The 20,219-nt window shown below is 40.1% G+C and overlaps 1 protein-coding gene and 1 long non-coding RNA gene across 7 annotated transcripts in view; both read right to left on the bottom strand.

Moving 5' to 3' along the window:
• The window catches only part of LOC127508290 (uncharacterized), a 74,298-nt gene that overhangs the window by 28,460 nt on the left and 25,619 nt on the right, over window positions 1-20,219 (bottom strand). The gene's annotated exons all lie outside the window — the stretch shown is intronic.
• Window positions 1-20,219, bottom strand: part of LOC127508276 (NACHT, LRR and PYD domains-containing protein 3-like) — a 45,554-nt gene that overhangs the window by 24,254 nt on the left and 1,081 nt on the right. For 4 of the 6 annotated variants that reach the window (XR_007928764.1, XM_051886017.1, XM_051886021.1 and 1 more), the window contains exons 2-5: window positions 19,668-19,751; window positions 18,094-18,474; window positions 15,701-15,814; window positions 9,620-11,557 (exon numbers count right to left, since the gene is read on the bottom strand). Coding sequence is in view for 5 of the 6 variants with exons in the window: in XM_051886017.1 (XP_051741977.1) it covers window positions 9,620-11,557; window positions 15,701-15,814; window positions 18,094-18,474; window positions 19,668-19,751 (2,517 nt within the window). In the remaining variant the exon portion in view is untranslated. Of the gene's footprint in view, window positions 1-9,619; window positions 11,558-15,700; window positions 15,815-18,093; window positions 18,475-19,667; window positions 19,752-20,219 lie in introns of those variants that run through there. The other 2 variants (XM_051886018.1, XM_051886019.1) reach the window with 2 other exon arrangements.

Raw genomic sequence — 20,219 nt, 5'->3', positions numbered from 1 at the left:
CCGCGGCTAGCTGCAAGATTTCCCGTGACCTCTGTGACCTGACAGTCTGGCTCAGGTGACCTGGGTGACCGGAAGGGCAACGGTTCTCGTACTTGAGCCCAAATTTTCAGCTGTCTGAAGTCCAATAAGGGCTCAAAGCGATCTAGCAAGTCTTTGCCAATGAGCAAGGGAAACGTGTCCATTGGTGAAATGTATACGGGGTGTACCAAGCTCATTGGCCCAATGGTTAGATGAATGGGAGCTATTTGTTCAAGTTGGACCTCATTTTGGCTGTACGACTGCACATTTAGCTCACATCTTTGTGGTTTGAGAGTTCGATTTTGTCTCTTGGCTTTATCTCTGAGTATTTCAAAGAGGTTAGTTGACATCAAAGTGAGATCTGCTCCGGTGTCTACGAGCGCTTCAATTCTCACATCATTTTCCACAGTGATGGCTATGTACAGCTTTCGGGCCACCCCCTTTTCGATAAGGTTCCCCAGGAGTCTTGGTACCGGGGCTTGGGTGCTGACCGGTAAGCAAGTGGGGCTGGTGTCATGTGGTTCGTTAGGGAGGCAGACAACCAGAACAGCACTTTCTGGTAACTTGGAGTCTTGGTCATCGGTGTGATGATGTGAGTTGGTTGGCTCTGGATGTGCAGTTGTCAGCTGAGGTGGCTGGGTGGCGCGGTCACTTAGTGATGCGTTAACTGATTCTGTGGTTAGTGGCTGGTCAGCAGTGATTTGGGTGTGAGGTTCTGTCGGGGGTTTGTCAGGGCAGACGTTGGGGGTAGGTTTCCGTCCTAGTCATAAGGAGTCTGGCTTGTCTTTCTGGTCTTCCTTGCGGTGCTTTTCCTGAATCAGCTCTTTTAGGGCCTTCAGGATCTCTGCAGACTCAGACATAGCTGCACTGTTCTGCTCCTGTGAACGCTCGGACTTGGGCTTGTTCGGTGCATGTCGAGAGGCATTCTGTCTTTGGCGGTCGGGGCTTGAGGTTCTGGCCGATGAAGATCTGCCATTTCTGGGTCGCCGGCTGGCCTCCCATGTGGCACCGCCCTTTGGGTTGCTGGGTAACCGGGACTTGTCCCAGACTCTTTCAGAACGCCCAGTCTGGTGCTTGGGACGGACACCCTCGTAGTGAGGCTGCCCTCTGTTGGCCGGGAACTGTCTTGACTCTCTGTTAAACGGTCTGTCACTGTGGTGCGTGTGTGCGCCCTCTAGGGCCAGTTCTGGACAGTGATCAGAGACCGGGTAAATGGTTGGATTTTTAACAGTCTTTTCAGATGCAGCCTTTTGCTTAGAGTAAGCCTTGTGGGCTAAATCTCGCAGCTGTTGAGTAGACATACTCCGTGGGCAGGCCAAGACTCCCAGATGATGACTCACCGCAGGATGCAGATTTCGGAGAAACAAAGTCTTAAAGTTAAAATCTTCCTCCATTCCTGGCTCGTTACGTGCGCCGAAGTAGGCCCTTCGTAGTCTGTTGTAGTACGCTTGTGGGGTTTCCAGTCGGCCCTGTTTAAGGTCCATGGCTGCGAGGAGCCCTTGGTCCGATTCAGGGTCAGAAAACTCTTTGATCAGAGCCTGTCGCAGCTGCTGGTAGTCTGATTTGACAGCTTCTGGCTGCCGATCTAGAAAGCTGCGCACATCACGGCTAGACGTGATTCGGAGTAGGTACAACCTGTCCCAGGCATTCACGTTGGCCACATTTTGCAGCAGAAAGTCAATGTCCTGTAAATACGCGTGCACGTCAACGCCCCCTGCTGGGTTTGGGGTGAAAGTGGGGATATTCTTTGCTAGCTTGTCCAGATCTTTGGGAGCCATGCCGTGGCTAGTGGCACGGGTTTTCTGGAGAGGCTCCCACCCTTTTACTGTTGAAAAAGGTTCTTGGCCGCTCGCGGGTGGCATCTTGGGCAGTGGACTTTCAACCCCCTTTTGAACTAGGGATTGTTGACTGGGCCTACTGGCCAGGAGAAACTCTGTGAAGTGTGCTTCCCCTCCCAAGTCACCTTGCAGTTTATAAGAATGTTTCAGTTCTCTGTGAACAGTGTCCAATTCATCTCTTAAATAGTCTCTTTGCTGTTTCAAAGCAAGGATCTCACTTCGGGCCTGTTTAAGATGATTTTCGCAGGCCCGGGCCTTAGCGTCCCTTTCTTTCAGTTCGATCTCTGCTCTTGCTAGGAGAGTTTCACCTTGTTGGAGTTTTCCAGTTAGTTCCTCCCTGGATTCCTTTTCCAACTGCTCTTTACGCTCCGCCTCCAAGTGGAGCTCTGCAAGGGCTTTTTGGAGTCTCTCTACCTCCTCTTGCAGCTCGGGGTCGGATTCATCCGCTGTCCCACGCTGGTCCTGGGTCTCGAGGAGTAGCTGATCGAGGTGATGTTGAGTCTGGGCCTGATTTCTTCTGGCCTCCCCGGCCTGAAGCTTGAGCGCCGCTGCTTCCTGCTCCAGGAGAGCGTTGCTCCTTTCGCTAAGCCTCACTTGGGCAATGAGGTTGTGGGCAAGTCCGCCAATGAGCTTGGCCCATTCTTTGTGGTTGTAGCTCTGCGTCGGATCGTGGGCCATTAGTCGATTTAGGTCCCCGTCCAACTGCTCACGGCTCAGGTGCTGGAGGTCACCGGCGGCGTTGGGCAGGAATGCGTTGGTCATGACGCCCAACCAGGTCTCGAGATGATCCCAGTGGGTGTCAGGGCTGGATGCTCGCGACATAGTGGCTTTACTGTTGACGAGAGAAAGACAGCACAAAAGAACCAATGCAAGCTCGCGCAGGACTAGCGCGTTACGTAATACGTAATTAGCTAAACTTTGTGTGTGCTTCCAGTTAACTGGTGCAGACAGTTAGTGGAATATAGGCCAGACACTTATTGTCGATGGCCAGGAACGACCACGTGGGTTAATTTGTGTCGGCGAGTGCTGGATTTAAATAAAGATCTTGACAGGCGGAGGCTCTACGAGTCTACTAATGACTTTGGCTGCTCGGCCGTCTATCTATTATTCAGCTTCCGTGATGGCTCTCACAGGCTCTGCCTTTATGTGAAATAAAAGAGACAAACAGTAGAAAAACAGAACAGAACAGGATGGCTGCAATTTATGAGAAATAGAACAGTAAACAAATAGGAAAGAATGAAAATAGAATAGCAATAAAATACCACAAGAAGGGCTAGAGGGGAGAAGTGAAACTTCAGCTTATTACCACAGTAAGGGTTTATGACCGGGCCTGACGAGGGCGCTGTCGCGTCATAAAACCTAGAAGGATGGTATGGCTTAAGAGCAAAAGGGGTTTTGCCAACACTTCTGATTGGAGAATATCAAATATTCTGTGGCTTTCACTGAGCGAAGGGACTGTATGTCCTTAATCTCGGCCTGGGGTGATTTGTGATTGCTCAGACAAGAACTCAGTGGCGGGGGCAACCTCTCCTAGACGTTCCAACACTTGGCTGCCGTGTTCCTCGGCACCCTGTACCTTGCACTGCGATGCAACCTCTCAAACAGGGACTTTCAGCACAATTGCGTGTTTGGGCAAGGTGTTTGCGCCAACGGCCAGATTGGCGGCCAAAATTGTATTTTTCCCAACCCCAGAGTCTGACCCCGCAGGCAGTTACTCAAAGGGCGGTTCTGTCGTGCAGAACAGGGAAATTAAACAAAATTGCCTTTGTTGCCAACCTGGACTCGTTGCCTCCTTGCACCTGACACACCCAACCTGCTGATGTCCCTGCGTGTTGCCCGCGGTACGAGGTCAGAAGTGACCGAGGTTCACCCACAGCCAGTGAGAGATCCGCCAGGCTAGTTTACTCCGCTCACTGGAACTCACTGGAACAACCGTCAACTCACCACCGGTCGCTAGAGGGCCCTATTTGCAAATACACAAGTGGTCACGCAAACACAGCTTACTTGTAAATTTAAATCTTAATTTAAATCTTGTTTAAACTGAATTTAAATAATCAAGTGTGTAGGACGAAAGAATAGGGGTCTAGAATGACAGTCAGAATGAATTAGCTGAAAGCAGAAAAGAAAAAAAATAAGGCAAAGTAAAAACAATTCAGAGGCACTTGATTCAAATTTGAATTAAACTCTGTTCAATTGAATTTAAATAAGTGCGTAGAATAACAGAATGGGAAAAAGAAAGGAGAAGGTCTTCCCTATTGGAGAATTCCCTAAAGGGAACTGCTTCTTGAGCAAAATGCCAACTGATTGACACTACTTAATTTTAAATCTCAATTAAATGTTGTTTAATTAAATTTAAAAATAAGTGTATAAAATAAGGGAAACTTGGATGTGAGAATGCTGTTACCAGCAAATCACAAACAGGACACAGACCTAAGAGTGGATAAAAATAAAAAGGTAAGTAATAACAAGAAAGGAATTTCCAAAGTAAAAACTCAAGAGAGAAAGAGAGTATAATGAAAGAAAATCAAGTAGAATAATAAAATAACATAGAGCAGAGAAAATCTGTGAACACAGGAAAAGCAGGAAAGGGGACAAATACTCAGAGACGGGAACTAACTTATCTGGGAGTGTCCACCAGGGGGAGCACTTTCAGAAAGTGAATTCTCTTGTTGGAAGGGAAACTTAATTTAAATTAAAAATTTAAACGTATTTAAATCAAATTTAAATCGGTAAACCACATTCCAAACACGATTGAAAAGCATAACCATCAACAAACATTTATAGCGGCAAGCTAGATTAAAGTAGCCAAAAGGAATTTGGAAACACTTCAGCTCAACGTATGGAGAGCAGAGTTAACCCAGAACGTCCACACGATGGCGTTAGTGAGTCCACACAACAATGAAGTAGGGAGGGGTGCCGCACACCTGAACAGATTGCCTTCTGGCGTCTGGTCAGAGGTACTGCATCCACCTACTTTAATTCGTGATATTTTAAATTAGCGCGTCTGTGGGGTTCTGATTCCCTTACGGCTGATTTAACTGCACTATCACGGTTACAAACTTTAGAATCTCGGCGGATTCTTTGGTGCCAGGTTACTGGACACTAATATACAACTTTTAACCACGGGTACACAACTTTGGAATCTCGGCGGATTCTTTGGTGCCAGGTTACTGGACACTAATATGCCCCTTTAATACGGGTACACAATTTTGGGGATTAGTGGACCCCTGTTTGTGCAAACTTAGTGCACACGAATATGTAACTTTTGCAGGATTTCTTCGCTGCTGTTACGAGTCACGCTGGATCAGGTCGTGGCTGGCTCCCAATTTTTACACATCAATCGGATTTCAGATAAACTGTTTTCAGATTAGATTTGCAAGAGGTAACGTGATTGGTTAGCTATGCCAATGACGTTACCCAGGGAGCGAGACGCTATTTTGAATTATTGGACGACACAGTAATTCAAATTTAATAGCGCTACAATTATGAGGCCTTCAGAAAGAGTCTGTGAGAAACTCGTCACAGCTCCTTTTCAAAAAAACTACGCTGAATACGATTCAATTCGTTTATTCAAGCGGAAATTAATATTAACTGTATATTGCAAAAAGATTGTCGCCTTTTGCAGATACGAGTTTGAAATATTAATTGGACTGCAGTTTACTTTACGGTCAACAATTGACTACAGTGTTTTTAGGCACAAATAGCTTGTTAACGTTTTTTCAGAATGAGGGACGCGTTGTCGGCTCACTCAGTAAGGCGCGCATATACACATTAAATCACACAAAATTATTCTAGGTTGCTCATACACAAAACCAAGTTTAAAACGTTGCTCACGTTCTCCACCAAATAATCTGTAGCGAATCAGTACAGGTATTTAATTAATTTATGGGTGAAATATATGAATATAATAAATCATAAAGCTTTATGATTAATTATAATACATATACCGACCCGAGAGGGAATTATACATATATTGTGAATTAATTACAACGAATTATAATCAATCACATATATGATTAGTTCTGGTTTGATAATAATTTAGAGAAACTATTAGTTTGTCCAGCAAACCGTTAGCTCCTCATAGCCGATTATAAAAGGAAGGTTTTTCTCTGGCCACGAGAAAGACTTCCTATTCTAGCATCAATGCGTAAAGCAAGGATACTGGATCGAAACGTTAAAGTGACCTGGGTTTGTTGCATGAGCAAAAAAACAATCGAGCATGAATATAATGTATTTAATATATGAAACTACGGATACAGAGACTATACTACTAGACATACACAAACAATACACATATATGGAAAACGAAAGTAAAGTCAAGAAAACAGAGGTGATCAAAGGAATGGCAACTTACTAACAGTTAAAACCTTTGAGAGCCAGCAAGGAAACTCAGCTTACACATCGAGCTTAAAACGCTTTGGAAAGAATGGTTCTATACTTGCATAGGTTCAGGTGCTGTGGTCGTTTCGTGTTTCTGCAGGAGTTTCGGTGCGTGCGGCTGAAGCGATTGGTCCTTTTCCGAGAAGGTGTTCTTCGGCGGGATTTTCAAACAAGGGTTTAACTTAAGAGTAAGATAACCGGAAAGGAAAGAAAAAGAGTCCGTCTCCTAGGCGATGAAGAGTGAAGACTTAGGGCGACGGATGAAGAGGGTTTGACAAAGAAACTTGTTGCCAAAAGATGGTCGTCCCGAAGAGAGGGGGCGCGTGATGGAAGCGCGGTCGCCGAGACGTCCGGGAGAGACGTGTGTTAAATGGCGAGAGACAATCGAGAGACAATGAGAGATGCGTGTCGTTGTGTTTTAAGGACAACAGGCCAGAACGCCTCCTGGGATACATCAGCCAATGATGAGGGTGCGATTCTGGCGGGCAAACTCTTTCTTTGTCTCCATTTATGACCTAATTTGCATGGTTTGCGAAGTGTCCGATCTGAGTACATTTTCTTCAAAGTACCATTAAAAATAGAAGAATGCATTTTACAGTCATGTGACATACATTTTCAATTAGAGCATAACGAAAGCTTTACAATGAGACCAAACTTGTCAGATGGCAAAGACATAAAAGGTGAGATACAGTTTATACTTGAGTTTTATCGTTTAGAAGAAAACTAATACAACTACAGTCATAGCTAAGCTTATATACTAGGGATAAATACATGCACCTTTAAATACAGCGACGGGTACATATTGGCACAGTCATATTTGGAGGATAAATGTACATTCACAATCTCCATGCGTGTTTGTGAGTGTCTGTATGTGTGTGTGTATTGGGGTTGTGGCCAGTGTCTGTGACCATATCACCTTTAGTCCCACCAGGGTGACTCTTTGAAGTCTCTGGAGCTGGTGAGACTATGTTCTGTTTTTCTTTACTGGGGTAACAAAGGTGCCAATGGGGCAATTGGTCCCGGACTTGCCGGAGCCGATTCGTGATTTACATGCACAGTTCAGGAAGCTAAAAGCATTCTGAAATGTCCAAAGTTGATTGACTAGCCAGATCTATCCAGACGCTACAATCAGAAAGGAGTTTCTCAGAGAAAAATTGCAAAGAGTTTGAAGTTATCATCATCTACAGTGCATAATATCATCCAAAGATTCAGAGAATCTGGAACAATCTCTGTGTGTAAGGGTCAAGGCCGGAAAACCATACTGGATGCCCGTGATCTTCGGGCCCTTAGACGGCACTGTATCATGCTACTGTGATGGAAATCACAACATGGGCTCAGGAATACTTCCAGAAAACATTGTCAGTGAACACAATCCACCGTGCCATTCGCCGTTGCCGGCTAAAACTCTATAGGTCAAAAAAGAAGCCATATCTAAACATTATCCAGAAGTGCAGGCGTTTTCTCTGGGCCAAGGCTCATTTAAAATGGACTGTGGCAAAGTGGAAAACTGTTCTGTGGTCAGACGAATCAAAATTTGAAGTTCTTTTTGGAAAACTGGGACGCCATGTCATCCGGACTAAAGAGGACAAGGACAACCCAAGTTGTTATCAGCACTCAGTTCAGAAGCCTGCATCTCTGATGGTATGGGGTTGCATGAGTGAGTGTGGCATGGGCAGCTTACACATCTGGAAAGGCACCATCAATGCTGAAAGGTATATCCAAGTTCTAGAACAACATATGCTCCCATCCAGACGTCGTCTCTTTCAGGGAAGACCTTGCATTTTCCAACATGACAATGCCAGACCACATACTGCATCAATTACAACATCATGGCTGCGTAGAAGAAAGATCCGGGTACTGAAATGGCCAGCCTGCAGTCCAGATCTTTCACCCATAGAAAACATTTGGCGCATCATAAAGAGGAAGATGCAACAAAGAAGACCTAAGACAGTTGAGCAACTAGAAGCCTGTATTAGACAAGAATGGGACAACATTCCTATTCCTAAACTTGAGCAACTTGTCTCCTCAGTCCCCAGACGTTTGCAGACTGTTATAAAAAGAAGAGGGGATGCCACACAGTGGTAAACATGGCCTTGACCCAACTTTTTTGAGATGTGTTGATGCCATGAAATTTAAAATCAACTTATTTTTCCCTTAAAATGATACATTTTCTCAGTTTAAACATTTGATATGTCATCTTTGTTGTATTCTGAATAAAATATTGAAATTTGAAACTTCCACATCATTGCATTCCTTTTTTATTCACAATTTGTACAGTGTCCCAACTTTTTTGGAATCGGGTTTGTATTTTTAAAACATCAAAACATTATTTATGCATTAATAACTGCAAATTAGATGCATTTATATCACCTCTGAGCTGCATTAAACAGTCTGTGTAATTGCATCTAAATGCCATTCATATGCAGCTTCTGTGTTTCCTCTGCAGTGGAAAGATGGATTTTGTTGATACTTATTTTATTTGATTGATAACAGCCCTATAGAGTCTTATTATTCTAAATGAATTTATTGATTCATGAATACGTATGAATCAATAAGCTACATTTAATTAGGTAAGAAAAAATACTGTAATAAAAGGTCAAAATCAAATTAAACTTATTGGATAATGTAATTTCTGTCAGTGCTGCAACTAAACTCGCACAAAATATGAAGAATAACAATAACTTTAGGATTCAGCTGTCCATGGCAGTCCTAAATCAGGTACCAGCACAATAACACGTTCAGCAAAATATCATCTGATCATCGTTGTCGACAAAATCCCAGAAAATATTGAGATATATTTTTTGTCTATATTGCACACCCCTGGTATAATGTGTCAAAAATTGTCAAATTTTCTGTATACAGAACTTCATTATGGACAGTCTTATTAGCCGAGTGTGATTACATTTTTTTTAACGTAATGTTTTTGTAATAGAAGTGATTTTTACATAAACCAGTCCTACTGACTAGATCAACATGAACTACTTTAGAATTGGACTAGTTGTAATGGTAGCTTGCACTTGCAAAAAAACACATGAATTTTACATGTGCAAAAACACATGTGGATCACTAACTTTGCACATTGGAAACATGGTTTTTGAACAGTTTCCATGTGAAATCTATGCAATCACAAGTGGAAAACATGGGAAATTCATTTATCTATCAATCTATTTTAGAACAAATCAAAGTCCAAATTTATTTCATAAAACTAATAGTATTAATTTGGTTGAAAATTAAAAAAACAAACAAAAAAAAAACATTTAGCTGCAAAAGTTAAAGGCACATTATGCTTGTGAACACAAACCCAAAAATTACTCATCAAACCTTCATCAAAAATTCTTTTACATTACGTTCATATTGTACTATTATTAGATCTTCACACTCACAGAGCTTTTCTGCAGTTCCTCACAGCAGGTACCAGTCTCCATCTCCCCTCTTTTGATTTGATGTTGTACTTCATAAAGTCTAACTCATCAATCACCTCTTCTGACATCAGGATCATGTTTGCTAATGTTGAACATTGTGCAAGAGAAAGACTTTTACTTTTTGCTTTAGATTTTAAAAACATCTGTACTTCCTCAACAACAGAATTATTCTTCATCTCAATCAAGCAGTGTGTCAGATTCATCCATCTTTCAGGACTGACATTGTTTTTTTGACCTCGTTTGAGGTTTTGGATTATTTTCTTGATGCTCTCTGGGTTGTTCTCTGTGTGAATCAGCAGATCCTGTAAGACTCTCTGATTGGACTCCAGTGAGATGCCATGAAGGAATCGAAGGAAAAGATCCAGATGTCCAGTTTTACTGTTCAAGGCTTCATTCATTGCTCCCTTCAGAAACACATCCAGAGAAACATTCCCACACTGAGTTCTAGACTTTCCAGTCAAGAACATTTTCAGAACTTCACTGTTCTTGTGTAAATAGCAGAAAAACACATACAGTGCTGCAAAAAACTCCTGAAAGCTCAGATGTACAAAGCTGTAAACCTTCCTGTGATAAATCACAGATTCCTCCCTAAAGATCTCAGTGCAAATCCCAGAATACACTGAGGCGTCAGTGACGTCTATGCCGCTCTCTCTCAGGTCCTCCTCATAGAACATCACATTGTCCTTCATCAGCTGATTGAAAGCCAGTTCAGCAAGTTTCACAATCACGTCTCTGTTGGACTGCAGGGGTTTCTCTGGATCTCTCTCTTCATACTTCTGGTTCCTCATATTTATTTGAATGAGCAGGAAGTGTATGTACATTTCAGTCAGAGTTTGAGGAATTTCTGCACTGAGATCTTGTTTCAGGATGTTTTGAAGCACAGTGGCTGAGATCCAGCAGAAGACGGGTATGTGGCACATGATGTGGAGGCTTCTTGCTCTTCTGATGTGTGAGATGATTCTGCTGGCTTGATGCTCATCACTGATTCTCTTCCTGAAATATTCCTCCTTCTGAGGGTCATTGAATCCCTGAATTTCTGTCACACGGTTGATGTAGTTAGAGGGGATCTGATTGGCTGCTGCTGGTCTGGTGGTGATCCAGATGAGAGCAGAGAGAAGCAGATCTCCTTTCATGAGGTTTGACATCAACACACCCACTGATGAAGTCTCAGACACATCAGAAACTTTCTCACCGCCTGAAAACTTCAGTGTAATTCTGCTTTCATCCAGACCATCAAAGATGAACACAACTGTACATTCATCATACATCTTTGAGTCCAGATATTGAAGTTCAGGATGAAAGTCCAGCAGAAGTCTGTGAAGACTGTACTGGTGATCTTTAATCAAGTTCAGCTCTCTAAATGGAAGCACAAACATGAAATCTACGTCCTGATTGGCTTTTCCCTCGGCCCAGTCCAGAATGAACTTCTGCACAGAGACGGTTTTTCCAATTCCAGCGATGCCTTTAGTAAGAACAGTCTTGATTTTGTCTTTCTTCTCTCTTCTCTTCTCCTCATATCCTGGTTCAGGTGAAGGATCAAAGATGTCATTGCAGTTGATTGGAGTGTCTTGGAGTGTCTTATAACTTTTCTCCATCTGTAGCACCTCATGTTCTTCATTCACTCCTTCACTCTCTCCCTCTATGATGTACAGCTGTGTGTAAATCCTGTTCAGGAGCGTCTGATGCTCTTGTAGTTTGACTCCCTCAAATACGCTCTCATATCTGTTCTTCATGCTGGTTTTGTGCAGGTCTTTGACTCTCTGAAGATCATTGTGCACTGGCTGGTGAGAATCGAGCTGCAGGGCTGCTTCTGTGTCATGATGACTGATGTGTTTCTGACAGGAGGAGGATGTGCTGGTCTGACAGGACACATCTCTGATCTGGTCAGCTCTCCCACCACTGAAAACACATCAAGAAGAACAGAGACACAAAAACAAACAGAAAAGAACAGAGGAAATATGTTAATATCTAATATGAAATTATCTGATTTGAAATCATACCACATCTATAAACAAGTATTTATTAAACAGACTCCTTTTAAATATAACATGATTTCTATCTATTGTAGCCAAATGATGACCTGACATCCCATATAGAGTTCCCTCAAGCTTATTTTTATTTCCAATATTGTTTCCTACATACTAATGATTAATACTGGCCCCATTTGTGGTAGATAATGACCAGCATATTAAAGGATTGTGTCAACATGATATTGATATATCTAACCCTGGTGACAAAAATCATTTCTGTGTAAAAGGACATGTAACAGATCTCATCTCATTTCATCTCAATTTATTTATAAAGCACAATTAAAAACAACCACAAATGACCAATGTGCTGTATGTTCTAAAAAGACTTATAAAAACTCCAGAAACGAACAAAAAACAATTAAAAAATTTATATATAAAAACAAAACAAACAACAACAGACAAAAAAGACAGCACAAGCCATAGGCTATAGTGAAGAGATACAATTTTAACTTTGATTTAAAAATATGTAATCTTGGTGCAGTTCTAATATAGATCGGTAAACTGTTCCAAAGTTTAGGTGCGGCTATTTTAATTTTGACTTTGGAACATTTAACAAACTTTGAATAAATTTACAAATAAATTTATTTCTGTATCAAATTTAAGTGCACTATCAAATAAGATGCCCAAGAATTTAAATGATAAATGTTTGGGACTTCAGAAGAGCCGAACATGATGGTCTCCGTTTACTCTCATTTAGATTTAAAAAATTTATTTATAAAGCACAATTAAAAACAACCACAAATGACCAATGTGCTGTATGTTCTAAAAAGACTTATAAAAACTCCAGAAACGAACAAAAAACAATTAAAAAATTTATATATAAAAACAAAACAAACAACAACAGACAACAAAGACAGCACAAGCCATAGGCTATAGTGAAGAGATACAATTTTAACTTTGATTTAAAAATATGTAATCTTGGTGCAGTTCTAATATAGATCGGTAAACTGTTCCAAAGTTTAGGTGCGGCTATTTTAATTTTGACTTTGGAACATTTAACAAACTTTGGTTGGCAGACCTAAGATTTCTCACTGGATGGTGTTCACACAACAAGTCTAAAAGATAAGAGGGGGTGAGGCCATTTAAACATTTAAAAACAAACACAAGCACTTTAAAAAAATCAATTCTAAAGCAGACTGGAAGCTATTGTAAAGACATTAAAACAGGAGTAATATGTTTGCATTTGTAAACACCATTTAAGAGTCTTGCAGCTGCATTTTGGACCATTTGTAATCTAGATAATAAAGAATTGTTTATTCCTAGATAAAGGGAGTTACAATAGTCAATTCTAGAAGAAATAAAAGCATGAATCGCAGTTTCAAAGTGCTTAAAAGAAAGGAAGTCTTTACTTTAGCCAGCTCTCTTAGTTGGTAAAAACTTGATTTGACAAATAAATTTATTTCTGTATCAAATTTAAGTGCACTATCAAATAAGATGCCCAAGAATTTAAATGATAAATGTTTGGGACTTCAGAAGAGCCGAACATGATGGTCTCCGTTTACTCTCATTTAGATTTAAAAAATTTAACGACATCCAGGCTTTGACATCGGAAAGACAGGCACAGAGGGAGTCTAAGCCATTTTTGTGCTTCAGGGGCAAAAAAGTTGAGTATTGTCTACATAGCAATGATAGTACAAGCCCTGCTTTTCAAAAATAGAGCTTCAAGGAAGCATACACAGAGAAAACAATAAAGAGGCCAAAATAGAGCCTTGAATGCCTTGAATAGAATCCGAATGGTGTCCTCCTACACTGTAAAACTCAATAAGTTCAGAATACTCAAAACATTTGAGGAAACTTATTACCTCAAAACATTTAAGTTAACTAACTTATTTTTTTTTAAGTTGATAGAACTTAATTTTTTTGTGACAAGTGGGGCAGGGCCGAGAGCCGTGGAGGTGGAGCAAGGCCAGTGTGGTGCACAGGTGTCTCTCATTAACAATCACATCACTGGCATTCCTTCGCTCCCACGGTTCTCAGCCTCGCCCCACTCAAGTACATATAGTTCATTTACATAAACATCACATTCAGATCTTGGTTAAATGTTAGTTAGCAAAAAACACATGCTATTATAACTATCAAAGAGACTGTCAATATATACTTGCATGTATGTAATCAAACAACATACAGTATATGTGGTCTTAAAAGTTTTGCAGCCCATCCTCAACCTAACCACACGGTCTACTCTTCACCAGAATGTTAACAAAACATAACATAACAGAACCCCCTGTCAATCCCAACATAACACAACATTAAACACTAACTTATGTCTCCCTATGTTAATCTTATGCAAAAACACACAAAATAACACTTAATTTCAACATTTATACAGTCTGATGCAAAGCATGCTGGGAATTAGAAATCTGCTGCAACTCAACTCAACCATATTAAGTTAGTGCCATAGTGCCATGGGCAAAGCATGGGCAAAACAATTTAGTTTACTTGAAATATGTCAGTGCTGTGAACTCAAAAGTAAAAGAAAGTTTTAAATACTCATAACAGTTAATTTAACTGAATTAATTTGTTTAATTTAAGTTTGTCCTACTCAAACGAATTAAGTATTTTGAGCGTTAGGGTTTACAGTGTATATTCATCCTTCTATTTTTAAGATATTACTGAAATCAACTTATCGCAGTTCCTCTGATGCCCACAACTTGCTCTGGCCAAGAAAGCAGGACCTCATGATCAACTGTATCGAATGCAGCACTTTAATCTAAAAGTACCAGTACAACAGAGTCACCTGAGTCAGTGGCCATTAAAACATCCTTTAAAACTTTTACAAGTGTCATCTCTGTAGAGTGAAATTTTCTAAAACCTTATTGGAAAACATCAAAAAATGTATTGTCATTCAAAAAGCTCTGCAGCTGGTCAAGAACCACTTTCTACAAAATTTTAGATAAAAAAGAAATATTAAAGATGGGCCTAAAATTAGATAATAACTGGTGTTTATCTCAAAAGATGTCGTCTGTGTATAGTAATTGGGTGAATATTTCTTGTGTGCTTGTTTGTGTGTGAGGTTAATCTAGGGCTGCACGATTAGCGGAAATTAAACCAAAATCAGTTGTTCCGACCAACTCAGGGGAAAAAAAAGCATTACAATAAATAGCGCTACCAATGGTGATTAAATCTAACGATCACTTAGCTTATATCACATCAAACCTTGCAAATTATTATTATTGTTATACTTTGTTCTCAAATTGTTAATGTTAACAACATCAGCATTGCGTGACTACGTGTATTTGCGTTACCTGTAGATTTCAATTTCTGTACAGTCTCATCTCTAAAGTTAATTTGTCATACCATACAATCTGCATCAAAATAAGTTTAATTATTGCAGCTGCTGTGAGAAGAGGCTATAAATGATCCTCAACCTGCAGCATCCTCACATGCGAAATTGCGAATATAGCCTACTAGCTGGGACTCCTTATGTAAACAGACGTGACGTAATGACGCAAAGTCAAACGCCGGCAAGCTCGAATTTCCCACGGAAATCTACCAGTACCACTCTTATTAGAAAACATTATTGCAAGCATACCGTTGTGAATTGGGCTAAGATAAGGAGATAGTTTTGAACACTAATTGGTTATGTACTTGCTCAAAAATTGATTCTGGATCATTTTTACCCAAAAAAAAGTTACAGAGTGCAGCTTTAAATAATCTGTTTTGTATTTTATTGTGGTTGTTTTCAGAGATGGTAACAGATGTTTTATACTGTGAAAGTTTCAATATCTGTAGCACCAGTGCTGTGTGCAAAAAACAAAGTTAACAAACAGCCCTGCAAGGATTTAAAACATTTTGCTATCAGATCACTGAAACACATGTGACCACATCACATTTGTAGTGGAAATAATATCCATCGTGAATGTTCCAGATAGCAGTGAAACATTGCCTACTCGCCGCACACTCACCTAACACATGGATTATGATCAATCACAGGTGCTATCTTATAATTTTCGTTCATTTCCTTACCCTTTCACACATAAGCTTACATTATTATCTACATGATCATACTCACACAGGGTCAAAGGTCACTGCTCCATCACTTAACACAGGCATGGGTCTGTTACTCTTCATGGACACACAGTCGGATACTGGAGAAGCTGCTCTTTTCCTGTTCCTGTTGATGATACTGGAAAAAGACAGACATATTTCAGATGCATGCAAATTATCTGTCTGTACTGTATAACTAACAGTTCACTGAGTTTACTGATATTGACAAATCAAAATATGACATTATGAGCATGTTGTCTAAGTACTTGGGTACTTACTGTTAAGTTTGGGAATCGCAGGCATCTGAGAGTTTAACTAGTTAAGGGAAGAGCCCGCTCAAATGTAAGTTTTCCATGTTTTATATATATATATATATATATATATATATATATATATATATATATATATATCATGGTATCTTATCATGGTCTTATTTAGTGTTGGATGACCAGTGAATCAACACTGACTTCAGCAGAATAATGTCACTAGAGCTGCTTTACAGCAGAATTGAACTCTGTTTATGTCACTTAATTATTATTTTCCTGTTTATCCCTGTAAAGCTACTGTAAACAATCTGTATTGTGTAAAGCGCTGTATAAATAAAAGTGATTAGGGTGCTGTCGCAGCTATCTAAGCCCGGCTGTGCCACAGTTCTTATTCCTTAAAGGGGGCCTATTATGCAAAATTCACTTTTATAAGGTGTTTGAACACCGATGTGTGTCTGCAGTGTGTGAGAACAACCAGCCGGTGATGATCTGCCCCATTAGCATAGACACAGCCCTGAGTGACAAGCACAGAGGTTCCTGCGTCCTCACTGGAGTTGTACAATGTCTGTGACAAAAAGGCAGTGTTGTGTTTTGGGATTTAACAACGCACATAAGAGTTTCTATAGACTCCCGTCATCTGAGTCACTGAGGACATTGTGGTTAAATTTCATTTTCGAAGGAAATGTCCTAAAGAAAATCGCTAGTCTTGTCTTATATGTTTGCGCCAATCATTTTGTACCAGACTGCTTCACAAGCGAGAGTCTTTTCAATGCTGGATTTTCAAAAAGGTTGATTCTGAAAGATGGGTCAATACCAACGCTTTGTGCGCAAACTTCAGATCCAGACAAAGTAAGTATCACATAACATATGTTGCGAGTCCTTCCAAACTGCCTTTCTGAAAGAGCTTGTTGGCACTCTGTACGACTAATGCTGATAAACCTACCATTGTCTCTGTCTGTTTTCACTGATGCTGCCCTCACGTGCTATCAGAATTATTGTAAAAACTAGTTTCCTAGTTAAAAATTGCACATGAACACCCTTTGAAGTCACTCACTTGAAAGCAACATCCTCATAATCATGAATTCAGAAGTGGGAATTATGAAATTTCTGATAGCACGTGAAGGCACCAGGAGACCAGAGCTATGTAGTTATTTTTGTCCCGCCATGCTAACGTCTGTGTAATTCATAAGCGCACATGTATTATGCACAGTACAGTCAGATGATGGATGACTGAACAGATAAAGCTTAACACCGCTTCTGACATTTTCAGTGCATGAGATGTTTTGTTGTTGCCGGTATGCCGGAGCATAGAGACAGAGCGACACAAGTCATAATCTGAAAACCACGCCCACTGGGTGGGAAAACAATCCAACAGTCCCCATTGACTTTATTTAGCATGAGGCTGCCTCCTTGTCATTTCTGGCTTATAACAAATAATAGAACAATGTCTAAAAGCTGCTATGTGACAAGGTGTAAAGAAAACAAGCTAAAAAACCCAGAACTAATGTTGACCCCAAAAAACGAATGTTTAAGGACACAAAAGTGGATACAGGCAGTGAGACAGAGCGCAACGGGTCATATTACTATAAGAAATACACTGGAGGGGAACGTAATCAGTGACAACATATGCTAAACAAACAAACAAAAACAAACCATTCATTATTTTTAACCATGTCAAAGAATTATTTCACCTGTCGCCGAATATGCCCCCCCCCCAATGTAGTTCTTATTGCTTTCTTATTGTATTCTTATTACGGTTGGATTTTATTTTTGGATTTTAATTACAGAGAGATCATTCAATGTCATTATGACTCAAGAAGATTCTTAATTACTTGCATTTAATGTTTGTATACAGTATACATTAATGTGTATACAGTATCTTTATGAACGTCACTCGAACAGTAATGAGCACTAGCTCATAAAAATCTTTTCAAATACACACTATTGATTAAAACTGCCAATAATAAAAACCAGTGGTACATTTAATTTACTAACTATACTAAAAATTTTATATATATATATATATTTTTTTTTTTTTTCCATTTCCCATTTACTACTGTCCACATAACTTTTATAAGTGATTCACCACTTTAAGTAATTTCACATCCAAGTTTCATTACAGCAGATTACATATCAACAACATGATACTCACACAGGGTCAGAGGTCACAGCAGATCCATCACTGAACACAGGAGGATCATGCATGGATCTGTTACTCTTCATGGACACACAGCTGGATCCTGAAGATGGTCCATCACTGAACACAGGAGGATCATGCATGGATCTGTTACTCTTCATGGACACACAGCTGGATCCTGAAGATGGTCCATCACTGAACACAGGAGGATCATGCATGGATCTGTTACTCTTCATGGACACACAGCTGGATCCTGAAGATGGTCCATCACTGAACACAGGAGGATCATGCATGGATCTGTTACTCTGAGTGTGAACAGACGCCTCCTCCTCTCTCTCCTCAGACACACTCATTTCGCATACAAATTGCTCCTTCTCTTCCTCCTTGATTTCAGACCTGTATGTGGACACAGAGGACATACACAATACATAACTGATTTTTGATACACTGAAGTAAATTAGAAATGAAATTGGGTTTTACTTGATCTGTAATGTCTGTATGTGCAATTTCACCCCAATAGAGTGAAATCTGAGAGTTCAAAATCTAATGCGAAAACAAATTTGTGTGCGCTGATGTGAGTAATGTGTGACACCCAGTCAAAACTTTTCCTTTATAATATCACTAGAATAAATCACTACAGTCTCTAATGCAAACAATAAGTACATTACGTTACTTTATAACACAGTACTATTCGGTTGCTTTTTCCAGTTTTGTCAATTAATAAAACAGTTCAGCTCATAATAAAACATCTTGAGAGCTATTTGTTTTGTTTTATTCAATTATGCTGCTCCTAGATGTTTCTGAATAAAGAACTGAGTCTTGTGTGTGTGTGAGAATATATACTAGATAGTTAAGAGAAATCACAGGTGAGTTACAGGAGTTTAAAATCCTAAAGGTTTGCTTACATTTTTTTTTTTCCTATATGTAAATAAATGCTGATAAATAAACAGCACCAGTTTGGAACAATTTAGACAACATGGGGTGGAAAGTGAATTAACTGTTTCTAAAGAGAATGAACCTCATGTGTTACGCAGCACATTTGAGCTTCCGGAAGAGGTTTGGTCTTGTGCGTTATTCAGGTTAGGTTGAGCTTCCTCAGAAAATTTGGACTAAACCACTCGATTCATTGATTAGTTTTAATATCTCTTTATGAAGTTTTTGAAGTGTCAAAGTGGTAGTTACAAAGGCAGTCAATGGAAGGAAATCTGACAGCATTCTGTCATCAAAAAGACCTTCATTTGTCTTCCGAAGAAGAAGGAAAGTCTTACAGGTGTGGAACGACATGAGGGTGAGTAATTAATGACAGAATTTTAATTTTGGGGTGAACTAACCCTTTAAGAAGGGATTAGTTAAAGTGATTGTTTTAATGGCACTAATCGAGCACAAACCAGTTTGGAGTGATTTGGACAGATTTGGACAGCATGGGGTGGAGAGTGACATCATTGCCCCAAATTATATTTGTTACTTCTAAAAAGGGGAAATAGATTCAGTGTTCATTTTAACAGCGCAAATTGTGCACAAACAAACAAGACATTTGGAGCGATTTGAGCAACATTGGGAGGAGGCCTATATATATATAGCTGATTCACCTCTGTCCCACAACAGTTTTCCAGCATCCCTCCTCCTCCCATATCAGGCATAAAAGGCGGCAACCGTGAGCACTCTTCTGAAACCTAAAATGAAAAATGGGACACCCTACGGTTTTGTGAACTTAATGCGGCAGCCATTGTAAGTGCAAGACTGCAAGTACACATGAACTGTGCCATTTGGGACAGGGCCTGTCTCAATACCCATACTTGTGGACTTGGGTCAAGCGTGCAAGACTGCCCAGGCCTGGGGCCGTATTTATCAAGCCTCTGAGAATTACTCACAAGAACACTGCTAAGAATTGACTTAAGAGTAAAAAAATTCTTGACTTTTTTAACACTTAAAACTTGGTTATCAAGCATTTCAGTCGTACTTTAAGTGAAGTGTAGGACTAAATCTTAAGTGTCCGTCTTAGAGATGATTCACGACACTTTGCTGTGCCACAAACGGGATTTTGGATGACGACATAGGCATGGACCAATCACTGAATAGATGTCCTTATTTAAAAATATTCTCAGATAAATTCACATTGAATGGTGAAATTCCTAAGAGGA

Source organism: Ctenopharyngodon idella, chromosome 3 (genome assembly GCF_019924925.1).
Source record: "Ctenopharyngodon idella isolate HZGC_01 chromosome 3, HZGC01, whole genome shotgun sequence".
Taxonomy (NCBI): Eukaryota; Metazoa; Chordata; class Actinopteri; order Cypriniformes; family Xenocyprididae; genus Ctenopharyngodon; species Ctenopharyngodon idella.
The sequence above is the reverse complement of the archived record's forward strand: the minus strand, read 5'-3'. Positions and strand labels throughout refer to the sequence as shown.